The following is a 23,411-nucleotide window of genomic DNA, read 5'->3' on the forward strand; positions in this document are numbered from 1 at the left end:
TTAGTATTTGACGTTCACCACATCTACTTGATCTTACTATTTTCACTTTTCTATCTAATTTTCATTCAACCTTATTAATGTATACCTCAAGGCCATTTGCTACTCTATTAATATTAGTGTGTATTATTTCACAAAGTTGTGTATTTCTTATGGAGCATTTCTTAATATATTTGGTTTTCTTTCCCTTACAATAATCTGCACATCCCAAGATTAGTAATATCTAGATTCAGTAGAATCTCATTCTTTACTAATCTTTGTAATGTTTGTTTGGATACATAACTAAAACATTTATGTCAAAAGTAAGCAAAATTTTCATTTAGCATACTACATTTAATTCTACATTGTTATGATAAACAACTAATGATTCTGTAGACACCCGTTTTTGTCTGAGCTCAATTGGGGGCCCATTTAAATTTTGTTCTCTCTTGGGCCATTCGAAGCCCACCCAGTTTTGGTCTATTTGAGACCTTTATTTTTCTTTTCCATTTTTCTTCTTTACTTTTTGGGATTGTTAAAGGCCCAAATTATTATTACTATCATCACTACTATTACTATTATTAAATACTATTATTATCATTTTTTTAAAAATAAGCAAGATTAAAAAAACAATAAATAAACATGAAATGAAATGAAAAATGGGAGGTTTTTTATTATTTTTGTTCTTAAAAACAAGGTAAAAAAAAACACAACAACTACAAGCATTCTATTTCTTTCATTTTCTTTTCCTTTTCTTCTAAATTTATTTTTGGCCATAGGCATGTCATGAGGGATCGGATTTTGGGTTCCGATGAAGGGGATGTCACAAGACCATTGGTCATCCGCCCCTAGGAGCCCCCAAAAATCTCGTTTTTTCCCTCCCCTTGCTAAAATAAAGGTTTTTTTTAAAAAAAGCTTGATTTTTGGGAAAAATAGCGTTTTTTTAGTTATTTTAAAGGAAAGTTTAAAATTTTAAAACAAAATTTTTATTTTTTTTCCTACTATTTCAAAGTAAAAGCTTTAATCTTTAAGAAAAATAGTGTTTTTTTTAAATAAAAAAAAGAGAAAGTTTAGATTTTGAAAAATAAAAAAATTAGTTATTTTAAAGGAAAGTTTAAATTTTTAAAACAAAGTTTTGATTTTTTTTAACTACTTCAAAGTAAAAGTTTTAATCTTTAAGAAAAAAATAGTGTTTTTTTATAATAAAAAAGGAGAAAGTTTCGATTTTGAAAAAAATAAAAATATGTTTTTTTAAAGTCATTTTAAAGGAAAGTTCAAATTTTTAAAACAAATTTTTGATTTTTTTAACTATTTCGAAATAAGGTTTTGATTTTTAAGAAAAGTAATGATTTTTCTAAAGAAAAATTTGATTTTGCAAAAAAATAAATAAATAAAAATTTCGGCCACCGTACATGGCGGCCCACCACCGGAGGCTAGAGAGCCATTGGACTCTCAGGTGGTGGAGCCATGGCCAACATAAAAGTTGGAAGAGGAAGAGGAAGAGGAAGAGGTTTTTTTTTTTTGAAAAACAATGAGGTTAAAATGAAGGAATGAATAGTTTTTTATTTATAGGTGCCAAAAATAGGTAATTTATTCTCACCCCCTTACTTTTTAAATTTACAAAAAATACCCTATTTTTTTGCAGCACCGCCCTCACTCTTTGACCTATTTACACCCATAACTCTTTTATTTATTTAAACATCTGATTTAATCCGGAATTCAAAAATTAAAGGCAAATTAATTGCTACATCAATCCTCTATCTTCCACATATTTTATCTTTTAGTCCTAAAATCAAGCTATGTCATTTTGTTTCCATCTTTAATAAATAATTTACACTTATATCTCTCATTTCACTTGCATTTATATATTATATATTTAATGTTAATTATGCACTTTATTTTAATATTTTATATTTATTCACACTTGTATAATTTTTATTTATTCTTATTTCGTTTTATCTATTTTCATGTCTATTTATATATATTTTTACACATTACCCTTACATACATTTTAATATTATTTATTTATGTTACCTTGATTCTTTTATTATATTATGAATAAGGTGTATTATTGTTATTATTATTATCATCGTGTTAATGTCTTATTTATTTCATTTATTTAATTTTGTTTTTATTATTGCCATTTTGAAAGAGTTTTAACTTTTCATTAGCTTTAGCCAATTTAATTAATATTCCTGTTTTAGTACTATTTGTTTTAAAAGAGGGAACTTTAGGTCATTTTTCCATCCTATAATTGTTGACATGAAGTTAGTTAAATAGGTGTTATATTTTAATGAAACCATAAGGTTTTTACATTTGGATTTAGATTAGTCCGTAATATCTCACCTACCATTTACCTTACGAAAATTATAAATAATATGTAAGATATTTTTTTAGGGTTTTAAATTAGTTTTAAATATCGTATAGGATTAGAATCTTAAGTTAATATGTAAATATTTTTTAGGACTTTATTCAAGATTAAAACTAAAGATTTTTGTAGGTGAGTTGTAAATCATGAGTAGGTCTTTCTAAGTATTTTATTTTAGAAACTTTTTTAAGAAAGCTAATAAATATTATTTAAGATTTATTATTTTAGGATTTTGACGAATTTAAATCTTAGATCAAGAATTTTAAAGTAAGATAAATCATAAACCCGACATAAGATACTTTCGTAAGATATTGATAGGTTCAACCTTATTAATTAAATATGTTAAAATAATAATAATAATAATAATAATAATAGTAGATCGAATAAGTTGTAGATGTATTTTTATATTTCTCTTAATCCATTTGTAATTTCTAGGGTTTTTTTTAGAATTCTAAAATAGAATTAATTTTAGGAATTGAAGATATTTTACTAGAATTATTTAGGTATCCTTTAGGGTTCTCGTTAAAAGTAAAAATATCTAATTTAAGTTTCAAATTAGATAAGTTGAACACATCTTAATCGAGCTACAAGTAAACCGGAGGTGTTTCCTTTAGAGTTTTTATTTAAGATTTTAATAAGATTTTAGATTAGATTAAGACATTAATATGTTTAAATAAAAAAATCTAGCTCTGAAGGCCCAGTAGGACTATCCCCGGATAGGTGTTGTGGGGGTGCTATAACCTTCCCCACACGTAACTGTACTCTCGAACCCGAAATTTGGTGATGAGATCAAGTCTAGATTTTTAAGATTTTTCCGTAGTATTAATTCTAAATTTTTAGACAATAGGTGGCTAACCAACCTAGCCCTAATTGATTAGTGGGAACTCTACGTAATTTAGTCCCTCCGTGTCTAGCATTGCTTACTAGGCCCCCGTACTCTTATGTAGGCGGCGTTATGACAGATTCATTAAAATATTGTTAAGTTTAAATTTATATAAACCATGAATAAGGTTTTCAAAATTGATAATATTATTCTTAAATAAACCGAAACAAATTTAGTAAAATGATAAAAATGTAAGATTAATCCATGAATTCGTGCTTTTTTTGGATGATAACATTTGTTGAGAAGTTTAGAGGCTTTTATCTTCAAGGAAAGGGTATATAGATATGATATGATACATGTCATATTTAAGTTTATTAAAATATTAATATATTAAATATGAATTTAATATACCGGTCACTATATAAACTTAAAATATATTAAGATATAGTATCATATCATATTTTAAGTTTATCAATATTTCTATTAAAATAGTTTTAATATTTTAAGCTATTTTAATATATAGGTCATACTTAAATTCATTTAATATGTTTTATACTCTTTTTAATATTTAAAATATTTATTAAAATTAGTTATATTTTAAGTTTATCTTGAATTTATAGATACAATTTTATAATATATATTAGTTAATAAATATTAGATAAAAAATGCAGTGGAATATATGAGATATTAATAAAATTATTAATAAATATTTAAATTCATATTTAATGAAAAATATTAGGTAAAAATAAAAATTAAATAAAAAAATGAGAGAGCGTGACTTGTCACATATATAGGTATCTTGTTATATATGATATAGTAGATTAGATAAATATGATTCGTAAAATTTAATTAAAATATATAGACTATATTTTAAAAATTAATATATCACTATAACAACCAATTTTGGCGGGTTCTAAGTTCTTGCAAGTAGTTTGTGTAATGACCCAAACTTCACTAGCATTGGAAAAGTGTAGTATCGGGCCTCCGTCTTAGAAAATTTAACCTGTAGATGATTATTAGAAATATTTATGAATCTAGTAGTGAGCTTAATTAGGTTTTAATTAAGTGAATTTAGCTTAATTAAGGGTAATTAGGAAAAAGAATTAAATTGAATAAAGGGTAAAAGTTTAATTATAGATTAAAAGAAAATAATAGGGATTAAATAGGCAATTAAGCCTATTCCATTAAATGAGGCGCAAATGTGTATAAAAATCTTAGATTTTTAAGTTAATTAATTATAAAATATATTATTATGTATTCAAATTGTAATTTATATCAATTATATTATTATATTATGGAATAAATTAAAATTAAGACAAGTGGATGGTGATAAGATGATACAAGTGTAATAATATATATACACTTGTGTTATGATTATTATTTACTTAAATTTAAGTAAAAGGTATTTATTAATTAAATAATTATATTATAAGATTTTTGTATGATAAATAAATAAAAGAAAGATAAATGGATGGTCATGATAATAGACAAGTGTAAAATATATGTGTGTACAAATGTAATATAAATATTTGTTATTAAATAGATATTTATTATAAAAAATTATTGTTATTATAGTTATCATTAAAATAATAAAGTAAATAAACATAAAAGAATAAAGAAACTAAAAGAGTAAAAAGAAAACAAATAGAAGGAAAGAAACAGAATAGGGAAAGGAAAAAAAGAAAAGAAAAAGAAAAAATTAGGGTTTGAGGCTTTAAGCTTTGATTTGGTAAGTCAATTAAGTTATTTTATGTGATTTGGTAAGTCAATCCATCAACAGCTGAAAATTGGATGGAGTCGACCAAAAGAATTTTACAGCAATTGGACTGTACCCCCCGGGAGTGTTTTATCTGTGATGTATCGTTGCTACAAGGGGAAGCTTATTTATGGTGGGAATCAGTGGTTTGACATCTACCGGAGGATTAGATCACATGGGACCTATTTCAGAAGGAATTTCAAAAGAAATATGTGGGGGAGATGTATATCGAAGATAAGAAACAAGAGTTTTTAATGTCACGACAAGGTGATATGTCAGTAATAGGTTATGAGAGGGAATTCTCGAGACTCGGCAAATATGCCTCTGAGTTTATTCCAACAGAAGCTGATAGTTGCAAAATATTTTTACGGGGTTTGCGAGACGAGATCAAGGTACAATTAGTATCTCACCGCATTACTAAATTCGTAGATTTGATTGAGCGAGCCAAAATGACAAAAAGACTGAAAGTGTCAAATTAACTGGAAACGTGCGGGAACTACAAGCTCAAATCCACAGCCAAAAAGAGCAAAGGAATCTCAAGGTGGTTGTAGATCCAGTTTTAGATCAGACAGAGGTGGTAGAAGCAGGGGAAACAGATGATGGTATCAACTGGCAATGTGAGAGGTCCCTTTCGGGAAATAGAAATTCCAAACTGTCAGCACTGCGGAATGAAACATAGAGGGGAATGCTGGAAATTAACTAGAGATTGTTTTATATGTGGTTCTACAGACCATTTCATCAGAGATTTCCCGAAAACTGATAGTGTTGCACCCGTGACATCACCGAGATCAGTATCTACTGCTAGAGGTAGAGGGTCAGGTAGAAGTAGTTCGGTTTCTAGAGGAGGAGGTGTTAGGAGGAGCAGTGATATTGTTACCCAGCAGTCTGAAGCTAAAGTATCCGCCAGAGCTTATGTGGTTAGAACTCGGGAAGAAGGCGATGCCCACGATGTAGCAAAAGGTATATTTTTATTGTATTCTAAGCTTGTTTATGCTTTGATTGATCTCGGATCTTCACACTCTTATATAAATTCAAAATTAGTTGAATTGGGAAAATTTAAATCTGAGATGTCTAGAGTGTCTATAGAGGTGTCTAGTCCGTTAGGGCAAACAGTGTTAGTGAATCAAATATGTCTAAAATGCCCGTTGGTTATACAGAATGAAACCTTTCCTGTTAATTTGTTGATCATGCCATTTGGGGATTTCGATGTAATATTGGGGATGGATTGGTTATCCAAATATGGGGTGATTTTGGATTGCTATAAAAAGAAATTCAGTATTCAGACAGAAGGTGGAGTTCGGACTGAAGTAAATGGTATCCGTACTAGTGGACCAACACGTATTATTTCAACAATGAAGGCTAATAAATTACTACAGCAGGGTTGTTCAGCATATTTGGCATATGTTATTAATTCAGATTCAGTTGGAAGCCAGTGCAGTAAAATTTAGACAGTATGTGAGTTTTCTTATGTATTTCCCGAAGAATTATCGGGTTTGCCACCAGATAGGGAGGTTGAGTTTGCTATAGAGGTTTATCTGGGTATGGCTCCAATATCTAAACCTCTGTATCGGATGTCACCTACAAAGTTAAAGGAATTAAAAATACAGTTGCAGGATTTGTTAAACCGTGGCTTTATTCGACCGAGCATATCACCGTGAGGATGTAACACCCTCACCCGTATCCGTCGCCGGATTAGAGTTACGAGGTATTACCAGTCATATCAAAGTTCATACAGATATCATTTTATTTCACAACTAAAAATTTAATCACCTCAATGCTCGTAACTTAATCAAATATCGAGTCTTAAAATTTTAACAAAACATAACATTGCATAATTACAACATATTCTATGTACATTTAGCTTTGTTGAAACATGCCCTAATCACCACAAAAAAAACATAAGCTATAATAAACACCTGTAACACCCCAAACCCGGCCTAAACATTAGGGCTGAATCTGGTGATGTCACATTGTAACACCCCTTACCCATATTCTACGCTGGAATAGGGTATGAGGCATTACCAGAATAAATATACTTATAAACATATTAAACTGAGTTATAAAATTTCATCCAAATTAAAAACTTTCAAATTATTATCTTCGAGTGGCTAATTAGGGTTTACGAGGCCCAATATATACCCATTCATATGCTCAATATATCTGTTAAATCAATCTAATATTGAAGAATACACTTTAAGTCAGAATCAATATTAATCACAATCATAAATCTTTTCATGTTATTTTCATATAACACTAACTGAACTTCGGATGTCAATTTATAAAATATGTAATTCACTAACACATTCTGGTATACACAATGTTTAATTGATGAAATCATTTAATTGAGCTAAATTTCATATTCACTCCAAATTTTCTTTTATATCCATAAATGCTTTACTTACCATTTACCTAATCAATTTCTCGAACCAAGCTATCACACAACAATAATACATCACCTGTGCTTCATGAATTCAATGTTCGAATCTTATCACCATCAAATCCATGTCATTCGAATAAAAGTTTATTCAAGCATATATTATTAGTTTCATATACCAAGCATATGTCAAAATTATGAATACACAATCAATTCATTTGTCATTTATTTGACTAGAAAATTAATCTCAAAATTCATAACATTCCATTACTTAAGATATGCCATAAAACACTCCTTTAACATAAACTAGCACCATGGCCAAATTTTCAGTATGCTACTTATTCCCCTTTTTCTGAATCACATAGCAAAATATTACAAATATGTATAAATTTGAATACTATAATTATGCATCAACTTACCAACATGAGTTAATTCATGAGCCACTCATGACATCATTTCATGCCAAATATACCACACGCATATGCTATGAAACTTTATTTTCTCTCATGAGCTTACCATGACCAGTAATGCATCAATATAAGTATCACTCCTATTTCAAAAATTATCGATTATAATCAGACATTTAACAAATTATACACAATTCATTCATATACTTTATTTTCCTCCTCCTCCTCTCCATCCCACATCCTTTATGTATATAACAAGCGTAAATGGCATTATACATAATTTCACTATTTACTTATATTTAAATTCAAAGTTGTCTAGTCAACTTACCGTCACTAAATTATTTTTATCCAGAGCTACAGAGCTCCAAATTAAGTTCTGTTAATTTTCCCTGAAACTAAACTCACATATCTTTTTACCATAAAATTTTTAGAATTTTTGGCTTAGCCAATTAGTACAGTTTATTCTTTAAAGTCACCATTGCTTCACTACTCAACATCTCTGATCTCTCTTCACTAAAAATGAATTATCTCATTGTACAGAATTCAGATGATATTTCCGTTTATTTCTTTTGAAAATAGACTCATTAAGGATTCTAATAATATAAATTATAACTCATAATTATATTTTTACAATTTTTAATTATTTTATAAAACTAGAATAGGGGATTCCAAAATCAATCCGACCTTGCCTCACTAAAATTCAAATATCTTAAAATATATAACTCTTTTGCTTGGTCTGTTTCTTTATGTAAAAATAGACTCATTAAGATTTCATTTCATATCTTATTCACTCTATAATTAAATTTTCACCATTTTTGGTGATTTTTCAAAGTCACACTATTTACTGTCCAAAACTGTTTTGTTGCTAATTTTACTTTTTCATAATTTCACTTTTTCACTTTCAATCATTATTCAATTCAATTCCACAAATATATTCATCATTCAATCACACTTAATCGTTACATGATCTCATGTATTTTCACTTAGTCAATTTCCCGATGAACACTTCGGAATAATAACAGATACACAGTGGATTCAGCACACAACAACCACCCTTTGTAATCAATGATATCCAGTGGGATCAGCACATAGCAACCACCTTATAATTAATGATATTGGTTCACATAGTAGCTTGCACATAGTACTACACATGTGACCATCTTTAACCGATACACGTAGTAGCCTGCACATAGTACTACACATGTGATCAAAGCTATCCGGTACGCATAGTAGCCTGCACATAGTACTACACATGCGACATATCATTATGGTACACGTAGTAGCCTACACATAGTACTACACACGTGACCATCACTTTCACTTTCACATAGTGGCCTACACATAGTTCAAGCCACACATGTGATCATTTCTGTCACTTCATTCGTATCCCTTTTTATTTCGAATGTTCAATCGGGAAATTTCTCATTTTTTCTCATATTTTTCTTTTTCACTAATCAAAGTCAATTCCCTGTCTTTCTTGACTTATAATAACACATTTAACTTATTTAACACTCACATTATTCAATCCAGTCCAAAAATCACATTTTGCCAAAATTACATTTTTACCCCTAAAGTTTCACAAAATTATGATTTTGCCCCTAGGCTCGGAAATTAAACTTTATTCCTTTTTTTATGTTTTATGACATTCTGAACATTTTTCCCTTGTATGGAAACATCAAATTCTCACTATAACACTTACTTATGAACATTAGGTATTTTTACCGATTATGTCAATTTACTCGTTTTCACTTAAAATCGGTGAGCAAAAGTTATTTAACATAATTTCAAGCTTCATGTCCTACCATAAAACATCAAAATAAACACATTTCAACTATGGGTATTTTTCCAAATATGAACCCTAGGTTAAATTATTGCTAGAATAAACTAAATCAAGTTACCGTGACTCTAAAAACGTAAAGAACATTAAAAACGGGGCTTGGAATCACTTACTATGGAGATTGGAAGCTTGAAAACCCTAAATATGGCTTCGCCCTTACTGAATTCATTCACCATGGAGAAGACGGACAAATTTTTGGCTATTTTGGCCTTTTTAATTCTTTTAATTACTAAATGACCAAAATGCCCCCAACTTAAAAATTTCCTATTTCACTTATCTCTTGTCCATTTTTGTCCAACAAGTTAACCAATGGTATAATTACCATTTAAGGACCTCCAATTTAAAATTTCATAACAATTGGACACTTCTAACATGTAGAACTCAAATTTTGCACTTTTTACAATTTAGTCCTTTTTGGCTAAATTGAGTGCCCGAACGTCGAAATTTTTGAACGAATTTTTCACGAAATCATTTCGTGAAATTGTAGACCATAAAAATATAATAAAAAATAAATATTTTCTCGTCGAATTTGTGGTCCCGAAACCACTGTTCAGACAAGGCCTAAAATCGGGCTATTCCAACACCAATGCCGAATTATCCATAATAATATTATAAACTAATCACCATGTCAAGATTTAAATACACTTAGCAAATTTCATTCCTTATTTATTCGGCTATCAAGGTCAACTGCATGGACAGTACAAAATTATGCCATTCAATCAGAAGTTAAAATATGCAATATCCTAGACATAACAAAGTTGATCATTTCACAACCAATGACTTCATAGGCATAAATTATTAATTAAACCTATTACAAGCCTAATATAAACCTGTATTTAATTTACTTATTAACTAATCGCATTATGAATACGGCATATTTATAATATAATCATGAAATCAATTCAAATCATCTTAATTCATATGTACAAATGCTAACTCAAATTATGATTAAATCACTATTACACATTGTACCAAATTACCACACAAGACCAACTTACTTCTTAATAATTCGGCTAGCAAATTAACCTGAACAGTTTCCTCGATTGACATTTACCAACCAAACCTATAGAGTCAATTCACCTATTAAATTCATACATTTAACTAATCAATTATCCGCATATTCGGTCATCCAACATAAATTCAATACATAACATAAATCATATCCTATACTCATTAATATGAATCTAATACTTTAGCTAAATATACGTATACACATTATTCACCATTTCTAAACCATTTCACTAATGCAACCATACCATTTCAATTTGACTCAAAATAACCATAGGATAGCATAGTTCACTCATAACTAATACAACAAATTTCGATATTAACATATAATTAAACAATTAACTACATGATTAAATCACTATTGCCGAACCACAAATTAAACTAAACCCATCATTTATAATTACAATTTAAGCTAATACATTACCGAAAATCACTATCATTAGCATTATTAACAATCCACAATCAAAACACCTTCATCAATCATATATCAAGCTTACTAAAATGAACTAAACATACCATCTATCAACTTTATTATAGTGAACTAATTATAAATCATATATATATATACATACCATTATTCCATACGAAATCATAAACCAATCTCACCACACTCACATATATATATCATGAAATATACCTCTAATATAAACTTTAATCGTGACCAAACACATAAGTATTAACATCTTGAACAAGCCATTTTCTCATGGCCTCATATATATATACAACTCAAAATCAAACATAATATAAAAAGCCTATACATACCATATATTTAAGGTTTCAAACTTATAAAATACCAAAATATCGATCGATAGTGTGACAGATTTCCTTGACGATCCCCGAGCTCATAACTAGCTTCTAAAAATCTATAAAACATCAATCAAGTACACACAGTAAGCTTGAATAGCTTCGTAATTCATAAGCAAATAAATCATCATATAAACATTAGTAATACATTTACAATTTGACCGAATATAACTATCTCATGTACTCACAAATCGCTCTTTTAACAAGCATAATTATATCATCACCTCAATTTATTATACTTACCTTATTTTCAAGAAAATTTAATTTCTCACATACCTGAAACATTTATCTCAATTTCACATTCGATCTTGACTCGACATTGCCATTGAACTATTCCAAAATTAATAAGGATACTCTGATTTTTCGATAAGCTCGTACAATGCCTACGCCCCAGACGAGGTCATACCTGTTATCAAATATCGATTCCACTATCCCAGACAGGGTCTTACACGAAATTATATACGATGTCAATGTCCTAGACATGGTCTTACACGTAAATCTAATATCGATGCCAACGTCCCAGACGAGGTCTTACACGAAATCACATATCAGAATCCTATAGTTCGTACAGGGCTTTCGTACAACGTCCCAAAAGACGAACGAACCGGAACGACTATTTGACAACTTTCGACTTCCCCCGATCCAAATCCGATTTCTTTCTCTCTTGATCTAAATTAATTTAAATTTGACTTGTTTAATAACATATTCACACAAATTCATTCAAAAATACATAATTTGGGCATTTTGCACTTTAGCCCCTAACATTTCAAAATTTCAACATCCTATAGTTAGGCCGAATTTTACTAAGGTTCATAGCAGCCCATTTCTTTCATTTATTTCACATTTAGACCCCTCAATTTAAAAAATTCACAATTTAATCCCAAATAGGTATTTTTACAAAAAATCACTTAATTAAACATGATAATCAAACAACATATATATATTTTCTATCATCAAACAACAAAAACAACACATTATCAACAATGGAAATTCTTAAATTCATCATCAACTCCAATAAATAACACATGGGCTAGATAATATACAAAGCAAAGATCTCAAAAACGTAAAAATTATCAAAAATTGAGCAAAACACTTACCCAATTTAAGCTTTCAAAGTGCCGAACCTAGCCTTTCTTTTCCTTTATTTTTTTCTTTTGAAGTTTCGGCCAAGCATGAACAAATGCATGGTCATTTTGTGTTTTCTTTAATTTAATTATATGTTAATTTTCTTTTTACTATTTTAACCTTAATAACTTAACATTAAATTCGCCTAACCTTGTCCATTATTGTCCACCACTATTATTAATGGTATAATTAACTTGCAAGTGCTCCACATTTCCATTTTATATCAATTTGATGCCTTTAACAAATAGACCTCAAAATTTTCACTTTACGCGATTAAATCCTTTTATCAAATTAAACACACAAACGGATAAATTAAATCACGAAAATTTCACACATGTCAATTCACATACTATAACCACGAAAAATAATATTAAAATATTTTTTGACTCAGATTTGTGGTCCCGAAACCACTGTCTGACTAGGGTCTAAACCAAGTTGTTACAAGGGAGCTCCGGTATTATTCGTTAAGAAGTAAGATGGATCAATACGATTATGTATTGATTATCGTCAGTTGAATAAGGTAACAATAAAAAATAAGTGTCCATTGCCTCACATCGACGATTTGTTTGATCAGTTAATAGGAGCTTAGGTATTCACGAAGATTGACTTAAGGTCAGGTTACAATCAGTTGAAGGTAACAGGAAGCGATATATCGAAGACAGCTTTTCATACGAGGTTTGGCCACTATGAGTTCTTGGTAATGCTATTCGGGTTGACAAAGGCCCCAGTCATTTTTATGGATCTTATGAATCGTACTTTCAGCCGTATTTAGACCAATTTATGGTGGTTTTCATTAATGATATACTGGTTTATTCGAAGTCAGAGTCAAAGTATGATCAGTATCTTAAGATTGTACTACAAATATTACGAGAGAAGCAGTTGTATGGAAAGCTCAGCGAATGCAAGTTCTGGTTATCAGAAGTTGTATTTTTGAGACATGTGGTATCGGCAGATGGAATCAAAATTGATCTAAAGAAGATTGACGCAATTGTTCAGTGGAAAGCACTAAAGAATGTATCTGAGGTATGCAGTTTTCTTGGTTTAGCTGGGTATTACAAAAAATTTGTAAATGGATTTTCGAAGATAGCTTTGCTGATGACCAAGTTACTACAGAAGAATGTTCCTTTTATCTGGGATGATCAGTGCCAGAGAAGTTTTGAAACATTGAAGCAAATGTTAACCGAGGTACCAGTTCTGATATTACCAGAATCGGGTAAGGATTTTGTAGTATACAATTACGCTTCTTTGAATGGTCTGGGCTGTATTTTGATGCAAGACGGGAAGGTAATAGCCTATGTATCTCGAGAATTGAAACCACAAGAGCGTAACTATTCAACACATGATTTGGAGCTAGCAGCTGTAATTTTTACATTAAATATTTGGAGGCATTATCTTTATGGTGAAAAATGTTATATATATACCGATCATAAAAGTCTCAAATACCTTCTATCGCAAAAGGAGTTAAATTTGAGACAAAGATAGAGGATCGAGCTTCTGAAAGATTATGATTGTGTCATAGATTACCATCTGGGAAAGGCAAACATGGTAGCTGATGCACTAAGTAGAAAAGTTGCAATAGAATTAAGAGCAATGTTTGCACGGCTCAGTATCAGTGATGATGGGAGTCTTTTGGCCGAGTTGAGAGTAAAGCCGGTAATGTTTGATCAGATCAGATCAACACAGTTGGAAGATGATAGGTTGTTGAAAAAGAGAGAGATGGTACAGAATGGCCCAGCAGAAAATTTCAGTGTTGATGATTATGATTGTTTGAGATTTCGAAATTGGATTTGTATTCCAACTACTTCTGAGCTTAAAGAGTTGATACTTCGAGAAGCACACAATAGTCCTTTTGCATTGCACCCTAGTGGAACAAAAATGTATCAGAATTTATGAGAACTATACTGGTGGCCAAGAATGAAAAAGGATATAATCAAGTATGTTGGTAAATGTTTGACATGTCAACGGGTAAAATCGGAACATCAGGTACCTACAGGTCTACTTCAACCTATTAGTATTTTGGAGTGGAAATGGGATCGTATCACAATGGATTTTGCTACAGGATTACCGTTGTCAGCAAGTAAGAAGAATGCCATTTGGGTGATAGTTGATAGACTTACCAAGTCAGCACACTTCATAGCACTCAGAACCGATTTGTCATTGCACAAACTAGATGAAGTATATATCCGAAAAATTATGAGATTGCATGGTATTCCAATATCGATAACCTCAGATCAAGATTCTCGGTTTACATCAAGATTTTGGAGGCAATTACATGAGTCGTTGGGTACACGGCTTAATTTCAGTACTGCATTTCATCTGCAAACCGATGGGCAGAGATGCTAGAAGATATGCTTCGAGCTTGTATCATCGATTTAGGTTGGGAACGTTATTTGCCATTAGCTAAATTTTTTTACAATAATAGTTTCCAAACAATTATTCAAATGGCCCCGTATGAAGCATTATATGGTCAAAAATGTAGATCACCAGTGTGTTGGACAGAATTGAATGAAAGAAAAGTGATTGGACCGAAATTAATTCAAGAAACTGAGGAAATAGTTAAGAAGATTCAGGAAAGATTAAAGGCAGCCTTCGATAGACAGAAGTCTTATGCCGATTTGAAGCATCAAGACATTGAGTATTCAGTCGGGGACAAAGTATTTCTTAAAGTCTCTCCTTAGAAGAAAGTATTGAGATTTGGCCGAAAAGGAAAATTAAGTCCTTATTACATTGGGTCGTACGAGGTTATAGAAAGAATCGGGTCGGTCGCTTATCGATTAGCTCTACCTCTGGAATTACAAAAGATTCACGATGTTTTTCATGTTTCAATGCTTCAAAGATATGGATCGAATCCTTCTCATGTTATTCCTACTGAAGACATTCAAATTCGATCTGATTTGACTTACGAAGAAGAGTCGGTTCAAATATTAGCTCGAGAAGTGAAAGAATTAAGAAATAAACGGGTTCCCTTAGTAAATGTTTTATGGAGAAGTCATAGTGTGGAAGAAGAGACCTGGGAACCGGAAGAGACGATGAAAGTAAAATATCCTCATCTTTTCTCAGGTAAATTTCGAGGATGAAATTTATTAAAGGGGGAGAAATGTAATAACCCAAAATTCACTAGCATCAGACAAGTGTAGTATCGGGCCTCTGTCTTAGAAAATTTAACCTGTAGATAATTATTAGAAATATTTATGAGTCTAGTAGTGAGCTTAATTAGGTTTTAATTAAATGAATTTAACTTAATTAAGGGTAATTAGGAAAAAAGATTAAATTGAATAAAGGGTAAAAGTTTAATTATAGATTAAAAGAAAATAATATGGACTAAATAGGCAATTAAGACTATTCCATTAAATGAGGCGGCAAATGTGTATAAAAATCTTAGATTTTTAAGTTAATTAATTATAAAATATATTATTATTTATTCAAATTGTAATTTATATTAATTATATTATTATATTATGGAATAAATTATAATTAAGACAAGTGTATGGTGATAAGATGATACAAGTGTAATAATATATATACACTTGTATTATAATTATTATTTACTTAAAATTTAAGTAAAAGATATTTATTAATTAGTTAAGTATATTATAATATTTTTGTATGATAAATAAATAAAAGAAAGACAAATGGATGGTCATGATAATAGACAAGTGTAAAATATATGTGTGTACAAATGTAATATAAATATTTGTTATTAAATAGATATTTATTATAAAAAAAATATTGTTATTATAATTTTCATTAAAATAATAAAGTAAATAAACATTAAAGAGTAAAGAAACTAAAAGAGTAAAAAGAAAACAAATAAAAGGAAAGAAACGGAATAGTCATTTCGAAACAGAACAAGGAAAGGAGAAAAAGAAAAGAAAAAGGAAAAACTAGGGTTTGAGGCTTTGAGCTTTGATTTGGTAAGTCAATTAAGTCATTTTCTTTTAATTTTGATGTTTTTGAAGCCTTAGAACAAAGTTTTGTTGAATTTAAGTTAAAATTTTAAAAGTTTTTAGATTTTTGAACATAATTCATGTTGAACAAATTGTTGAATTAGGGGTTTGGTTGATAGAATTTCTAGTTAGAATAGATAAAATGATTAAATAAACTAGGTTATAAGTTTTACATAGTAGGGATTAAATTGAAAGAAGTTTAATATTAGGGTTTTATTATGAATATTGAATAGTTGAGTTAAATATGGTAAGAAATTAAGGGTCTGTTTGATTGACAGTAAAATGTTTTCCGAAAAATGATTTCTGGAAAATGTTTTACTTTTCTGTAAAATGATTTACTAGAAAATATTTTCTGGTGTTTGATTGAATCAAAGCTACTACTAGATCAAGCATTGCCCCAATACTATAGGCTGCCATCCAATAGAGAGGAAAAAATACAAGTGAAGAACCCAGCTTTTTACCTAGACATATGGCGAAACGTGCTCACGCAACTGGTAAGAAAAAATCACTCATGGCCCAAAAAAGAATTTCATAGAACTGATAGTAAAATCAAAATGAATGATACATACAATCAAAATTTTCAACTGACACCTATTGATTTAATACAACCAGGTAAAGAGGCAGACAACCATCTGATATCTATGAAGCAAATGAACTAGCAATATGCTAGAAATATCAGTAATTGCAATCAACAAAGGCAACAAGCTCTATTGAAGTCCCCAATTTAAATAGGAAAGAGCAGTATTCCAGAGAGTCTATTATGTTGCCATGATTTCCAATTATAACAGCGGTATTCCAGAGAGTCTCTCCATGATTTATATCCCTCTCAAGAATTGAGCTTATAATGACCATGTTATACTTGAGTGCAAATTCCTGAAGAAATTGTGTAGACTCCCCGTTAACAGGTTCTGAAAATTCACACCACCTATTTTCTCGTGTACAGAAGGCAAATGGCATCATCCATGCTTCCTGAACTTGCATCATAAACTCATTAATTTGCATTTTCAGAATATTATGCATCGATCAATAAAATTGACCATACCTGCAACATAGTATGTTGACTCCTGAAGCACCAGCAGCATCAATTATTGGTCCCAATTTCTCAAATATAGCTTTTTTCTAGTCTGAAAATGGAGCAGTGGTTGGAAATAAGAAACAAGATCCTCCAATATAAGTTGTCTTTGTCTAAAATGAAAAATAGAAAAGAGGCTAGTGACTAAAACACATACACACACACATTCTATATTCTACATGGCTTGGAATGAAGAATTAAAAAACATAACCATCAAAAAGTAATTCGAAACCTGGATGAATAGGAAGAAAGTAAGGACATAGCCATACTTTTGGAGGCAGTGGCTTATTCCCTGACCATTCATATGCTCCAAGCACCTATCAGGATCAAATATCGACAAAAGGTTGACACAGTGCACATTGCTTGCCTGATGATTGTACAGATATCTGCATATCTCATATTGATGATCCTTTGATAGGATAGTATTCAAGGCTCCAGTAGCATATAATCTAATAACCTGTTGTAGTTTATAAACAAAGATTAAATTACATATCATCCAATTATTAGTTGTTGAGAGATGCAACAATGTCAAGGTAATCAAAAAGCTAATGAAATGTAATTATCAGGGGATCTCAGAGTTAAAAAGACAGACATAATGACAAAATAAAGGATTGGCTCTTCCACTACACGTACAAATGTGAAATGTCAAAAGATTTTGAGAAGCATCAATTTAATTTCTTTGTAGATTAAGCCACAGAAAAGACATTAGTAATTTCCACATTAATAGATAGATCAGAATCAGATATAGCTTTGTTAAGCCTTACCAAACCAGGAAGTAGAAACATAGGGCCCTCATAATCTCCTGGCTAATGAAGTTTACCACAGCAGAAGAGAAAAGTTTTAAGCTTCTTCCTTGACTTTTGCTTAACATCCACTTTATCACCTGCAAACCAAGTGCACATTCCTAGACTTAGCTCTTTTTAGTGTAGAAAGCCAAAAGAAAGGATAAAACTGAAGAGAAATGATTACCTGAATTATTCTCTTCCATTCTTGTTCGTTCTGTAGGATCTTCAATGCTTTCTTAACTGTAATTAGAGGGAACTCTAGTTCCCACGCAATAAAGGAGTCGAGAGCCCCATAAACTTCCTCCTTGACATTTGACAGTTGCTTAACCTACATAAGGACGGCCGATAATAGATGACTATTATCCCAAGATTTCTATAAAAAGAATCAAATCCGTGTCTATAATTACTTCGTAACAAGCTCACTCAGCTTAAATCACTCATTCCAGAATCAGCAACCATTAACGATATTTGTTTTGCTAATATTTAACTTATAAAAGTTAATATAGTAAAGCAAACAAGAACTTACACAACTAACAAGCTTTGCTGATTTTGAGACAGTCCCAATTCTATTCCTTGATTTCCATACCCGAGGATACCGAGGTCTTGGACCTTTAGCAGCGCATACCTGCAAATCATTTTAGATATACTAATTCACCAATAACACCATTAAAATTTCAAATTTCATACAGCATTCCCTTCTCTCTTTAGCGTTTAGGAGGAGACAATATATCTATATATGCGAAAATTTCAATTGAAAGCCTACCACGGTATTCCTAGGTCTATGGTTAATTTTAACTGATTCCAATCTTTTAGTAACGAGTGGCAGAGCATATCTACAACAAAGCTTCCTGACATAATGCAAAACCAAAAGGAAAAAAAGAAATAAATTTTGATTAATTGTGGTAGCATTAGTTGCCATCCACTAAACAATTTTATTGCTTCAAGAAAATCTTAAAAGAAATGCTTAAACTTATATATTCCAGCATTTTCTCAGCAACCAAATGCAATTGCTTAAACGAGATAGAAACTGAAAGAGGAATACCGGTTATATCTTAAGGGTTTAAGAACCAACAAATTTCAAGGTTGAGACTCGAGAGTTTGCTTCAGCATTGTAGATGGAAGATTTTTTCTTTCCTTTTTTCGATGGTTTGATCAACAAATGTAAACAATTGGTGGGCTCCGATTGTGCATAATATTAGCATTATGCTACACTTGAAAACATAAATAAAATCTTAATCAACAAAGTGAAGACAGATAAATTACAACCCGGAAAGCGGGAAAAAAGAAAAAGAAAAGACCTGGTAGAGTTAAGGCTTGAGATTTGCACTCAAGAGGTGGTGAAGCGAATTATACCCACAAATTGATCCATCTTTGAAACTTTGCTTTTCTTCTGTGCTTCCATTTTCTTTCCCAATTCCATCAGTTTTCTCCATTTTCTGATTCCCTCAATTATTGCTCCAAAATCAAAACATAGAAAAAAAGGTTGATGAACGCCGGTGTCTGGTGTTAAGAATCGGTGTTAGCTGATGGCAAGCAGAAGATCATGTGTCAAGGATAGGGGAAGGGGAAGGGGAAGGGAAAGGGAAGATCGGTGTCTAAGATTTTCCTGAAAATGTCTTACCGAATTAGAAACGGTAAGACATTTTCCAAAATTAAAGGCTTCTTTTTCCCGTGTTTGTAATTTATTTTACGTGAGGAAAATATTTTCCTCCAATAAAACACTGGAAATGGGGAATACCAATTCCGAAAAATATTTTCCCCTATCAAACAGACCCTAAGTAGAAAAGAAGTATGAATTAGGTTAGAAAAGTAAGTAAACTTAGTTAGGATTAAATTGGAAATAAGTAGGAATTGAATAAAATTTAATTATTTATTATAATTTATTGTTGTAATTAATAGTGAAAATTATTATTATTTTCGTAGCTAACAAAGAACCCTAGGCATCGACATCGAAAGGAAAGGAGAAAACTATCGAGGACTAAAACGGGAGATTTACGGTTTGTATTACTATAATTCAAATTACTCTTTATTAAATGTTTTATATAAATTTTATATTTAATAATTGAGTATAAGGTAAGTATTAATATTTGAGTTGAATGGGAATTGGATTGGATGGTGAATGTGTATGTATAATTAAATTGTATATTGATTTGAATGTGAAATTGAATATTGACTTGAAAAAAAAATGGAAAGGTGAATTTTGAATTGAACTGTGATTGAAAGTGAAAAAGTGAAATTGAATTGAAATGTGAATTCGGAGACCCTATTAACTAGTCGGGCTGAGTCGGATATAGTTGGCATGCCATAGGATTGGAAGAGTTCAGGGATACTTCAACCTCGAGTCGATGAGACACTGGGTGTCACTATATTTCTTCGGATAGATTCGATGAGGTACTGGGTACCAACTTTCTTCGGCTTTGCCGATGAGACACTAGGTGTCAACTATTACTTCGAACTATCCGATAAGGCAATGGGTGCCATACTTAATAGGGGTAAATAATGAAATGATAAGCCGAATGAGTTGATCAATCGAGCTACTAAAATGAGATGAAAATTTTGAATTGTTAATTGAAATGTGATATGGGATTGAGAAATGAACCTAAGGTTCATGATGTGTCCAAGTTCCAAATTGTGGATATATGATATCAATTGATGAATTGTTATTGTTGAAATATGAAATTTGAGTTTAAATTTGTATGTATGATTCATGCATTACATGTTTCTTATTGTTATAATTTGAATTATGGTAATACCATTGAGTATAGAATACTCAGTGTGCGGTTGTTTCCGTGCGCAGGTCGATAGAAGTCAAAGGTCCAAGTTCACCGTCCAAATCAATCCCAACTTCAGCAGAACTTCAGTGATGTATTTTTCCTTTGGTAAATGTGGCATGTACTTCGGTCTTATTTAAGAGTCTTGAAAGTTTTGGTTGTAAAGAATTGGTCTCTAATGTTTAAATGATAAATGAAACGTTAAGTTATAAAAAGATATGTTTAGGTTATTTGAACACGAAATTGTTTGAATTGTGATATTGGTTTTGAATTGGTTGCGATTTGAAATTGCAGAGAAGGTTAAACATTTATAAAGGGGTTATATTGAGCTCGCACAAAAAATATATATATCCCCAATCACCTGAATCACTCCTAACTCGTATTTTGGGCTTCAAGAGTCCATCTAAGGGACTTTAAGATTATTTTATATTATGTTTGATGATTATTTGTATATTAATTGTAAATTGTTTGATAGGTTTGGTAATGCTCCATAACCCTATTCCGGCAACGGTATGGGGTTAAGGGGTGTTACAGTTTGAGAGTAATCAGTGAGATACAGCCTATCCGCCCAATTTTGTTTTCGCGTATAGATCGGGCGCATAGCAGATATTAGAATATTATGTAAGGATTGAACTTAGAATGTGTTGTGTTGTAAGGAATGGGAGTTTGGTAAAAGTATTGAGAATTTTGTAAGCGAAGTTATCGTCGAAGGTATTGTACGCCAAGTTCATTGAGTTATTGTGCTAGTTACGTTAAAAATGATTTTATTAGAAATGGATAGAACGACAGAACCAAGTATATAATGTTGGTTTTTTAATTAGGTCATCTCTATAACTATAAACCATTTATAAAGGTAGCCCTAAAATTTGTGACATGTGTCAAGTTCTAATAAGGACTTAGGTTAAATATGTGGATATTAATGGTAGAAAAAGGGAAATTTTTTCCTTCTTTCTTATGCAGTATTGATATTTTAATCTTAAAGAACCTACAATATTTCTTTCTCTTTCAAATGATTATTCCATGTCAATGTAAGATTTATGACTCTACATGTTATGTTGTGAAAGAGTAAGTCTGTTAGATCTGATAAATCAGTAAGATAAAGATACAAGGCCTTGCTTGGGGATTTCCAATGTTAGAAATAATGGAAAAAGATGTGTATGAATATATATTTATAGGTTTCAATGTTCTGTACCAATAGTTGTTGTTGATTGCGCGATGGAAGTCTTGATCTATAGTTTTGAACTACAATAGGTGAGAATTAGGTGAGTCTCTCCGCTGACTTTTGCATATGTACTGTTCATGCAAATGGACTTGTAGGATACTAAACTAAATATGAAGCCGAGATCATGAAAGGTACGGTATGATATGTATGTAACTATATGAGTAATTACTAAATGATATATGTGAATGTATGGTTGTTGGCTAAGGATAGTATGTATAGCTGGTATGGAATCTGATAAGTTCAAGCATATGATGAATGTGATTAAGTAATGTGATGCTGAGGTATGGTTATATATATGTATGCCTAGAATGTGTATTGTGAGTCGGGAATGTATATAGGTGTATGTTGGTAGAATAAAAGGTTAGGCTTATGCTATATAAGTGAATGAAAAGGCTGTGTATGTTCGCAGCGTTGATGTTCAAAGGGGTTCGTCAGGACTTTAAACACAAACTTTGAATGGAAAGTCCATGGCCATGGTAACCTCTATAAAGGACTAAAGGATGGTTATTGTGCAATGGGATTTTTCTGCGTGTTCTAGGACGATGACAGGCAAACCTCATGAAATATGAGTCTAGGCAAATCCATATCGCAAACACGTCAGGAAAGAAAATGCCCTCACGGCGAACCCTAAAGGAATGTCTTTGTGACTCAATATGAAAGGAACGCCTTTGTGGCGCAATATGAAAGGAATGCCTTTGTGGTGCAATATGTAAGAGTATCCTTTGTTACGAAATATGAAAGAGTAGCCTTTGTGGCGAAATATGAAGGGATAACCTCTATGGCAAACCCTGTAAGGATAGCCTTGGTGGCGTACTCTGGATGGACTACCTTGTGGCGTGTCTTAATAAAACTCTCAATGAAGAGCTTGAAGAATATTCTTTGTGGCGTGTCACGGTAAGACCTTCATAGGATATTTTAATGAATTTTCCTAGAGGCGCATTCTATATGGCTTTTAAGCGTAATCAGTGGAGTCGTTAAGGACAAGGTGCATTTATGGACTACATGGTAAGGTATTATATAAGACTAAGATTCAGTCGAAAATAATGAATTGAAGAGACATAAAGATGTAATGTGTTAGCATTGAAAATGTATCCTGATTAAGGGCATGAATTTGTACGATCAAATGAAGTATTGTG

The 23,411-nt window shown here is 31.1% G+C and overlaps 1 protein-coding gene and 1 long non-coding RNA gene across 2 annotated transcripts; both read right to left on the bottom strand.

The window, feature by feature from the left end:
* Positions 1 to 16,937: 16,937 nt before the first annotated feature.
* LOC121217071 (uncharacterized) lies at positions 16,938 to 17,549 on the bottom strand. The gene is made up of 2 exons (XR_005913296.1): positions 17,468 to 17,549; positions 16,938 to 17,394 (listed from the first exon to the last, which is right to left on the bottom strand). It is a non-coding gene; the product is annotated as an uncharacterized lncRNA (long non-coding RNA).
* Positions 17,550 to 17,672: 123 nt separating this feature from the next.
* LOC121217195 (pentatricopeptide repeat-containing protein At4g21190) lies at positions 17,673 to 19,222 on the bottom strand. The gene is made up of 5 exons (XM_041092725.1): positions 19,046 to 19,222; positions 18,809 to 18,907; positions 18,467 to 18,610; positions 18,267 to 18,380; positions 17,673 to 17,954 (listed from the first exon to the last, which is right to left on the bottom strand). Exons 1-5 carry the CDS (start codon positions 19,199 to 19,201, stop codon positions 17,673 to 17,675), a joined length of 795 nt encoding a protein of 264 aa, XP_040948659.1. The 5' UTR covers positions 19,202 to 19,222.
* Between the last annotated feature and the right edge of the window lie 4,189 nt (positions 19,223 to 23,411).

Source organism: Gossypium hirsutum, chromosome D05, assembly GCF_007990345.1.
Source record: "Gossypium hirsutum isolate 1008001.06 chromosome D05, Gossypium_hirsutum_v2.1, whole genome shotgun sequence".
Classification (NCBI taxonomy): domain Eukaryota; kingdom Viridiplantae; phylum Streptophyta; class Magnoliopsida; order Malvales; family Malvaceae; genus Gossypium; species Gossypium hirsutum.

Coding starts and splice junctions, on each gene's coding strand:
- LOC121217195 (XM_041092725.1), bottom strand. CDS start 19,201: ATGGCAACTAATGCTACCACAATTAATCAAAATTTATTTCTTTTTTTC. Junction 18,611..18,808: donor CAGCAAAGCTTGTTAGTTGT/GTAAGTTCTTGT, acceptor GTCCTTATGTAG/GTTAAGCAACTGTCAAATGT. Junction 18,381..18,466: donor AATGGAAGAGAATAATTCAG/GTAATCATTTCT, acceptor CTTGGTTTGCAG/GTGATAAAGTGGATGTTAAG.